This window comes from Cannabis sativa, chromosome X, assembly GCF_029168945.1.
Source record: "Cannabis sativa cultivar Pink pepper isolate KNU-18-1 chromosome X, ASM2916894v1, whole genome shotgun sequence".
NCBI lineage: Eukaryota > Viridiplantae > Streptophyta > Magnoliopsida > Rosales > Cannabaceae > Cannabis > Cannabis sativa.
Window position 1 is genome coordinate 5,500,842 of NC_083610.1, and position 10,631 is coordinate 5,511,472.

The window sequence follows — 10,631 nt, forward strand, 5'->3', positions numbered from 1 at the left end:
TAAAAATTAAATGTGAATGCGACTGCAGATAAAACTAGATTGATGCCTTGGTGGCTTCGAATGCTTTAAATGCACATTTTTCTGCAATTTCTTCCTTTAAGGATTTAATTGTAGATATTTCTAACTTTCTATTCTTTTTTTTAGAGTCAATGTTACTCATGTCAAACGTTCAGTTAATATGGCTGGTTGCCCATTGTTTGTTTCGGTATGTTCAAGAGTTGGATGAAACTTATTCTTGGATGGAGAATTTTTCTCTATCGATTTAATATGCTATTGTAAATGACATACATTTTTAATTATAATAACTTAGTATTTTCCCCCCAAAATAAACAACTATCACATTAACAGTTTTAGGACAATAAATAAATTTACAATATTAAAATGAGAACATAAAATTTTATCATTGTCTAAAATTAACCTCAAAGATGAATCTAAAATAACGAATTATTAGTTTTTTTTTTTGGTCACAAACAAAAAAAGGAAAAGTTATGAGCCATTATTTATTTGTTTTGTTTGTTGTTTGTATAAGATGAGTGAGTTATTAAAGCTAGATGTTAAAAAAGAATTAAAGAGTTCCAATTTTGGATATGAAAGTGGGGTCACTAGTTTATGAATGATTAGGGTTTTGTGGAAAGAAGACAAATCTGAATGACTCAGAAGAATTGATTAAATAATAATAAGAGCAAAAGTAACTGAAGAAAGAAAGGGCTCGAGTTTTTTGGCCCATTGTTTTTAGTTAAAACTTAATTCTGTATAGAAATTTGTACCAAATTATTCAAAAGCTTTAAATGGTCCATAGATTTTCATTAACCAGCTTTGGTTTTCTTAACAAAAACAAAACAAGATCATGCTAAGCTTCACATTCTTTTAGCTTTGTTTTAACAGAAATGCCTTAAGGATATTAATGGTGCTTAGTATATTGTTATTGTAGTATCCAACACTTTTTATAGGTAGCGGCTTGCAATTGGTTAGCGATATTTCTTAAAATTTATTTCTTTAAGTTATATAGGACTCAATACTTAATTACAGCAATAATAGTATGACACTGATAAAGGTATTACACACCAATATTACCTTTTAACGTTTCTTATTAATAATTATTATAAGAGACAACTGACTACTCAATAAGACATCATATCATGTTATGGGGGTGTTGGTAATTCTATAGTATACATTCTAAAATGGTAGTTTCTATAGTTTTTTAGTCTATTTTTTTTTTCTTCATAATTTTTTTGGTTGTAGTTATCTAGAACTTTTCATAAATTTTTAGAAAAGTATTACTAGTTTATAATGCTGAAAAATAAGATTTAAAATATTTTGTTGCACGTGTGACTGTTTTTTCTTTAAGCGTGATAAGTAACTATTTAAACTTTTATTTCGGCACTGTAGACTACTTAGAATATTCTAAAATTTTATGTACACATGGTCTTAAAATATTATAATATATGCAATCCAGAAAAAAAAAATTGACTAAAAAAATTTTTAGATTTGGAAATTGATAGAAAAAATATTTTTAGATTTTTCATAAACTATTATTTTACTCAATGATTGATCCTTTGTTGGGCATCATCATCACTTAAATCCTAACTTAACTAGTCCAAGTGTTTGTGTTGTATTTGTTTTGTGGATTATGTTACATCATAATTATTTTGACTAATTGATAGTTTTGTGGCTCAAAATTCTAAAATGATTTTTTTTTTTTTAGTTTGAGGTCAAAAAGAGATGACTTGCCTAACTTTGCAAAATATTATAATGTCATTCATATGATTTCTTATTATCTTGTGTTTTTTTTTTTTTTTAATTTAAGAGTAATTGACGGTGAAATTTCTTTATATTTTAATTATTATATATTTAAGTTTTTTTATATTTTTTAAAAAAACTTATTTAAGTTTATTTTTCTTTTTAAATTTAAGGTGTCAATTATATATTAAGTTGACGTTAAATACTAATTAGATGACCACTATGTAAATCTATGTATACATGACATTAAAACTTCGAAGCTAATACATTGGTCATTCAGTTAATATTTAACGATAATATTTAACTGACACTTCAAATTTGTAAAAAAAAAAAAAATAAACTTAAGAGAATTTTTTCATTAAAAAAAATAAGTGTATAAAATCAAAACGTATAGGAATTTTACTGCTAATAATCATTTATTTAACTAGGGTTTGTTTTTCTAAAAGGATATAGTAGGCCAACCACTTACCCTTTGTTTGGTTGGTTTATGCATTTGAATTTCAATTACTATACTCTAAAATCATAAAGATAGTGGAATTATAGATTATGTTATTATTTTAGTGTTAATCTTATCTATATTTTTGTTAAATAATAATTATAAATATCGCATTTTAAATTAAAAAAAATTACACTCGAATTAAATCAAAGATTAAAATTCGATAATAAAACACAAATCGTCTATTCCAACAATTATACCACCACTCGACGAGTAGTGGTATAAGTTATTTTAATAGCATAAGAAAAATAAAAGAAAAATGGTGTGCCCTACCTCAATAGATTCCTTAAAACCACATGACAAAGAGATTCTAATCATGTCATCAATGAAGCAAAATAGTTACAAGTCTTGGGCTTTTTGGGCATACTTTATATTTCTATTTTGCTTTTGAAATCAGAAAATAACACAACAGTTTGAGATTTGGATGGAGACCCTATTGCCAAGTACTATAGAGAATTAGATTCTTTCTCACATATTTCAAACAAAAATTAAAAAAAATAATAATTGCTAATAATACTTTTCCAAATATAATTTTTAGAGTAATATAATTCTTTCATCACATTATATTTAATTTTATGGTTGAAGGAGTAAAAAATAGTTTATAAATAAATGTAAATTATATATCTTTCATTATTTTTACGTTAATAAATAATAGAAAAAAGATTTTTGTTATAATAATTTATATATTTATTTATAGTTTTTTAATCATTAAAATAAAAAAGATGAAATGTATTTAACTTACATTATTATCTATTGCATTATTATAACCATATTACTGTAAAAGTTATATTTTAAGAGATATTATTAAGGAACATTATGAAACAAAAATACTAATTATTTAAAAAAACAATAAAGAAAATACTTATATATATAGATATATATTTACATCTGCAGTTATTTCCACAGTTAATAACATAAAAGGCTGAAAACAGAAACAAAAACAAAACAAAGAATTTACATTAATCCAAGGCAACAAGGCAATACAAGAAAAAGTAGAACAAATTTTGAAGATATGAAAAATAAAATAAAAGAACAAAGAAAAAAGAAAAGCAAAGCATCATCATCCTCTTCTTGATTCAAAGTCAATCAATAGTCTTGGTAGAGAGTCTTTTGAGAAACTCATAAGTAGTGATCATAGTTGTAGCTGACATAGCCATTGAAGCCCATCTTGGCCCTAATCCTCTATAACAAGCACCGAAACCGCCTTCCTTAACCAAATTCCTCACAGTTTGAGCAATTGTAAGTGGCCTTCTTTGCCCATTTTCCTCTCCATCCAACACTTGCAGCCTTGTTTTAATTGTGTCAAGTGGCATAGTAATCAAAGCCGAAACACCACTCGCCATTGCAGCACTTAAACCCTGCACCGCCAATGTTGCTCGGGAATCAGGCCTAAAACAACCATTCTCATTCTCATCATATTTCTTCTTGTTCTTCGCCATATAACAACCGAAACCACCCCAAATTAGCCTGTGTGCAACAGAATATGAAGCCCACCAAACAGCATTAGATGGTGCATATGTCAATATAGATATCCCAAAACCTCTATACAATCCTCTAAACCCATCTGAGTACATAATTTTCCTAAAAGCATCTAAACCATTAGTGTAACTATAACTACTCACACTAGGAATAGAGTTCTTAACATTACTAACATTGCTGCAACTTTGAACCATTAATCTTTGACTTACAACATCAATTGGGGTCCAAACCAATTGAGCAGCCATAGCTGAACTTAACCCTGCTGCAGCATTAGCTATAGCAAGTGCTGTTGTATCTGAATAACCTAATCTAACAGTGATTGTCCCAACATTACTCTTGGTTACTTCAAGTGCTGTCATGTAAAGTGCTCTAGCTGGGATTGTTCCCATTAATGAAGTACCAAAACCTCTGTAGAAACCTCTAAAACCTTCATGGCGCATGATAGCAAATGACATGTTGAAACATGAGATTGGTGTTGTTGAGATTTGTTGCCTTGTTTTTAACACAACTATTGGATATAAAGCTGCTGAAACACCTGAAAATAAAGCTGCTCCTAAGAAGAAAAATCTAGACTTGTCAAGCATATGCCAATCTATATCAGATGGGATATGAATCTCAGAAGCTGAATCATCCTCAGCTGTGCTTAAACTCATCTTAGCCACTTTTCAAAATAACAAAATCTACTGAGGAATATTATCAAACACCTTATAATCAAAAAAAGATTAGGATTTTGATATGGGGTTTTTTTGGAGTAATTAACAAAATGGGATTTTTCTTGTTGTTCTTTTTTTTCTTTTTCTCAACCAGATTAACGACCGAACTTGAATCAGAATCACCATTTCTTGATTGAAAAATCTGTACTAATAATGATGATTATTATTGTTCTTACCAGAAGATCATCATAATCACAGCCGTTCATCATGATCTTCAAAACTTCATCTCAGCAAGTAAAGTAAAAAAAAGAAAAGAAGAGATCTTGAAGCTGAAAACTTAGTTGGGATAGAGAAAGATTGGGTTTTTGATTATGCCCAGAAAAGAAAGATCGAAACTTTGAGATGAAAATGGAGGCGCAGAGGGAAAATACATAAAGGGTATCAGAGAAAACCAAGTGGATTGGCCATAACTCAAGGATGGGACTGAGAGAGAGAGAAAGTGTGAAGAGAGAGAAAGAGGTTTACAAGGAGAAAGATGGGTATGGATTTTTGTGAGGGTTTTAGGGAAACAGAGGATATTGGACACGTGTCGGTTTGTTTATGCAAACCGTGGGCTAGTTCTTATCTACAATTTACCGGCGGTGGCCGGTTGATTTTTATTTATTTATTGAGAATTGCTAAAATGGATTAAGGGTGTCTAGTACTTTTCTCGTTGTTATACTATAAGGGGGTGTTTGGAATGAGTTAATGTTAACAAGAGAATGTTAATGTGAAACATTACCTTGTTTGTTTTGAGTGTTTAGTCTTGGAATGTTATTCCCTTAGTATTATAACTACTCTTGAGGAGGCTAATGTTGATACTTTAAAAATGGTAAGATTGAATCATTACCTTCTATTATATCAATTTGAATAGAATTTTTAAATTAATAAATAAAATTAAATACCAATAATATTATCATTTATTATAAATAAAATATTACGGTATATATTTAGTTTGTGAGATCGGTGTTTTTTAACTGAGTTATTTTTATATTATTAGCAATAATATATGTATATTCATTATACATAAATTTTATACGGATGGTGTACACATAAATGACATAGTAAACAAAAATAAATAATATAGTGATAGAATATATAGAAATATTCATTTTAATTAATAAACAATACAATAAAATTTAATAGGGGCTTTTTCATTTTTACACTTCAAAACAGTTTTTTTTTTTTTTTTTTTTTTCTTTTTTGCATTTTTATGAAATTCTATATAGAAACTTCTATTGCAACAAAAAATCGTATAGAAACTCATATTGCAACTAGCGCTGCAGCCACTTTAGAAACCCAAACCGTAAATTTGAAAAGAAAAAAAAAAGTTAAAAAAACAGTATATGGGGTAATTCCCCAATTTAATATTTACTAATTAATAAATAAATTTCTTTAATAAATAATTATTTTATTTTATATATAATTAACATTAAATAAATATATAAAAAATATTTTTATTTTAATTTTTTAAAATAATATATAAGATTCCTGTACTCAACCGAACAATTTAATTTAATTAACAGGAATATGATTACATATTACCCTACACAACCAAACACAGTTTACACATTTCTCTATAATCATATTCTCCTCCATAATATTCCCTATAATCAAATTATTTTGAACACCTGATATCAAACGCCCCTAAGTATAATTAGAGCATCTCGAATGGGGGTTGCCTATGTAGTTGTTTTTGCCACATATGCGATATTGTTATTATTTTTGATGTAATTTTATTAACTCATTATCTATATTTGGCATCAGCCTTGTGATATTATTTAGAAGTTGTTTTTATTTTTATTTTTACACTTTAAATTATTTTTTTTTGTATTTTTACGGAATTTTATGTAGAAACCCCTATTATAACTAGCGGCGCAACTTAAATCGCAATCAAAAATCGTATAGCAATCCACATAGAAACCACCAGATAAACTATTTTAAAAATCCAAATCGTAAATTAAAAAAAAAAGTTAAAAAAATAGTATATGGAGTAATTCTCCCATTATTTATCTTATTTTTTTTTTAAAAAAATATTTTATAGTATTTAATAAAATTTAATTATATTAAATGATGATATGTGGGATTATAGTGAGTAATTATTGAAAAGTCGTCAAATTTATGTGGATGAAAATGAAAAAAAAAAAAAATATTTTAAGATGATGCATGTATTTTTAACAACTATAAATGTTTTCTATTAAAAATATTCTTAAATATGGGTCTTATAAAATAATTTTTAAATAATATTACTAATAAATATTATCTATAAATGATAATGAGCATACTGTTTCTAATAACAATATTCTTAATTATTATTATATATATATTTTTGTAATTTTGTCATCTACATGAAATTTACAACAAATAATAGGACAACAATTTAGGTTGATGGTTTGCTATTATTGGAAGAAAAAAAAATGGTAGTACTCAAGAAGAGGAGGACTATTAGTACACTTTTTTTTATGTATTTTTTTTGGTGTAATAGTAGAGATTGTAGATTAAAGTTGAGATTTTATAAGTTTTTCTAAAATTTTAAATAAATTATAGTGTTTAAAAACAAGATACAAACAGTTTGGTAAGAATATGTTTGTTTTATTTTGTTGGTGCGTGAAACTCATACCATACAAAGTAGTTACATATCTAGACAAAACCTTAAAAGTGTTTAATTTTGGTTTTTTATTAGATGAAAATATAATATATTTTTTTATTTTTATAAAATTTTCAAATTTAAATTTAATTAGGTCATGCAGTGTTGCTCGACTCACGTCATTTTTCTCTTCTAGTATACAAATTAATATTGTGTTCAACATTATTTAACATCAACTAAATTGAAAAATTAGAGTTTCTCGTTTCTAAATTTATAGCTATATGAAATTATCTTTTTTCTCTGGCCAGGCCCGTCAGCCTCTCCGGGCATATGTGCAACATGGTCGGTATTGTGCTTTGCAATTGCGATTCGATTTTTGCTATTGTGATTAGTATTGTCTATGTGATATAATTTTGAGTGATTATGACATGATTTTGAGTGTTTTAATCTTGTTTGTGTGACATGATTTTATTTTATGTTGTTTTTGGTTCTTATTTGTTCTTCGATGACTCATTGAGTGATTGAGAATAACAAGCTCTTTGCAACTGAAAGGGTTGTTAGTAGTGCAGTTACGTACCATACACAATAGTTGAGTGCTCAAGCTACGAGGTTGAATGAACCCGTTGTAACAGTTTCTACTGTTGGGTCTTTTGAGCGGTAGATTAAACTGAATATAGGTGTTCTTAAAGTTAACTGTGATGCTGCAATTTTTTTCATCTGATTTTATTTTATTATTTTTTTAAACAATGTGGGAATCAGACGGATGATTATTTGACTCGTTTTCCTAATTCTAATCCTGATCGTGTTTCTAACAGGAAAAATATCCCGATTAGATTGCAGACTATTATTTTAGTTAATTGTTATTAATAAAATTACATAACTTATTAAAAAAAGGGTAAATACCATTTTGGACCCTCTGTTTTACAAAAGTTACCAATTGGCCCTTGTGTTTTGTTAAATGACAAGATGGACCCTGTATTTTCTAAAATAGTACAAATAGGACCCTGAATTGATTTTTTGTCAAAATAAAATTTAATTATAATCCGATCTAAAAGTGCTATGACAAAACTGTTTACATTTTTTATATCTGTTCGTATTAATCATTGTCTTCAAGTTGGTTGTATTAAAAAAAAAGTTGTCAAAAATTAAGCTCAGGGTCCTATTTTTACTACTTTAGAAAATACAGGGTCCATTTTGTCATTTAATAAAACACAGGGTCTAATCTGTAACTTTTGCAAAACACAGAGTCCAAAATGGTATTTACCATTAAAAAAATTAGTATTTTTTATTATATTAATTTAAATTAATTAGCATTTAGCATTTCAAAATTTCTTGGACCTAGAAATTTAAAATTGATATTATTATTATTTTAACTTGTAATAATTTATAATTATTAGACTATAAGAACCTAGTAAAGTTAGCTTAAAAATTTGACTAAATATTCAAGATACTTCTTTTTCTAGCTTGAAGTATTATGTTTTACTTTCTTGATGAAAGAAAAATCAAATACCTAACCTGCTAACACAAAATTATTTTATCATTACCATTAAAAATTTCTTAGACTAAAAGAATACTTTCGAACAAATTATGTCATGTCCAACATTTATTATCTTGATGGGTTTTAATTTTGCTAGAAGTGCACTTAATTATCATAGATGGCTTGCAATTCTAATTAATGTCACATTAGGCAAATCTCTTGCTTTTGTTGTTGTAAATTAATACAACATTAATTGCAAAGTGAGGCTAAGATTAACACTAAGTTTGGAGGAGAGAGAGATGACATCCCTAAAAAAGTGGAGTAATATAAGTAAAAATAAAATAATAGGCATGACATCATATTTATTATAATTAAACAAGAAATGCAAAAGATGAAAGAAATGCTAAAGAGAATTCATATGTTTAGCATTCTTATGAAATATATTAATTTAATATCGAATTCCATTTATTTTAGTTAAGAAATTTAATTTTATATGGATATTGTAGGTTAAAATTAATAACCAAAATTTAAGCTATTCAATATTAGTGAAATAGGCCAATTTTTATGTGTACCCCAAAATACTTTTCTCATTTCAAAACTTTTTAATTTCTCTCTATTTCCTCTCTTGATTTTTCCCTCTCACTGGTTCTCATTGAAATACCCATTGAAACCCACTAAAGAATCCAAGACCGTGACCACTGCGACCATTGCCACCATCTGACTGAGACCACACCAATCCGACCGACTAAGAGGGCTCCATTTCAATTTGACTGAGACCTCTCCAATCCCTTCCTCAATCGCAAACGGAGAGACCGCCGCCACTAACAGAGACCACAAACAGAAACCACAACGGAGAGAACACGAACGAAGACATTCTTTGTAATTTTATGGTTTTTTTTTTGTTTTTTAGAGTTGGTCTGATATAGGTCCGATATAAGTTTGATAGGAGGTTACAAAATTTAAGTTTTTAAGGTTGATGGTGAAGGTCCGATAGCTGTTTGATATAGATTTGATGGTGGTCTGATGCTTACTAACTGATTGGTGAACATATTTCGTGTCTGATAAGGGTTCGATACTGTTCGAATGGGAGTCCAATGAGGTCCAGATATACTGAGTCCGATATTGGTCCGGACCACCATCAGACAGTGTCATACCCCATCCAAACACGAAAAGCCTACCAATCTGTTACTAAACATGGAACAACCATCTACCCTATATTAGACCATTATCAGACCTTCTCCATCAACCTCAAAAACTTAAATTTTGGAACCTACTATTGAACATGTATCAGGCATATATTGGACACCATCAGACTGACTAGAAAAAAAAGCCTAGAAAATTTACTGAGAATGCCAGATTGGTGTGGGCTCGTGGTCTACATTTGTGGTCTCCGTTCGTGATCTGCGTTTGTGGTCTCTGTTCGTGGTTATAGAAGGAGATTGGTGTGGGCTCGGACGGATTGAAATGGAGTCGAGAGGGCCGATCCGATTGGTTTTTTAGTGGGTCAAGTGGTCATGGATGGTGGCGATAGTGTTGGATGATGGGGGTAATCTTGGATGGCAGCGATGGTCTTGGATGGTGCGGTGGTTGTGGGGATTCGATTCTCTTGAAGAGAGCGAGGGAGAATGGAGGGAGAGAGAGTGAGTTGAGAAATGAGAGAGGTAATTTTGAGTTTAATAAAAAATTGACCTGATTTAATAATATTGATACACTAATAATTATATGATAAATTTTGACCTAATAAATTCATATAAAGTCAAATTTCTCTTTTAATTTAATAAAGATTATAAAAATTTGCTAACTAATCATAAGACGCATATCATAAGAATGCCTATAACAATACTCTTAAATATAGTGTAATTTGAACAATTAATTCATGCCTTAAATATTGCTTATACCAAGAATTAGGTTCATCCACAACCATAAATACTAATTAACAAAAAAAAAATCAAATTTAATTCTAATTTTTCAAAAATGATAGATTACAATACTTCACAAAAAACTTCATTTGATCTTGATACAAATAATTTCTCTTTCACACAACATTCAATTTTGCCTATTCACAAATTATCTCAATGTTCCCATATCTTTTATACCAATCTCATAGCCTTTATTGGTGATCCCATAAATTCTATCAAACACCTCACAAGCTTCTTCAGC

The 10,631-nt window shown here is 28.5% G+C and overlaps 1 protein-coding gene across 1 annotated transcript; it reads right to left on the reverse strand.

Moving 5' to 3' along the window:
* Positions 1-3,086: 3,086 nt before the first annotated feature.
* On the reverse strand, positions 3,087-4,959 carry LOC115706487 (uncharacterized). Its single transcript, XM_030634152.2, has one exon. The coding sequence runs from the start codon at positions 4,366-4,368 to the stop codon at positions 3,319-3,321; it is 1,050 nt and encodes a 349-aa protein (XP_030490012.1). The 5' UTR covers positions 4,369-4,959; the 3' UTR covers positions 3,087-3,318.
* Between the last annotated feature and the right edge of the window lie 5,672 nt (positions 4,960-10,631).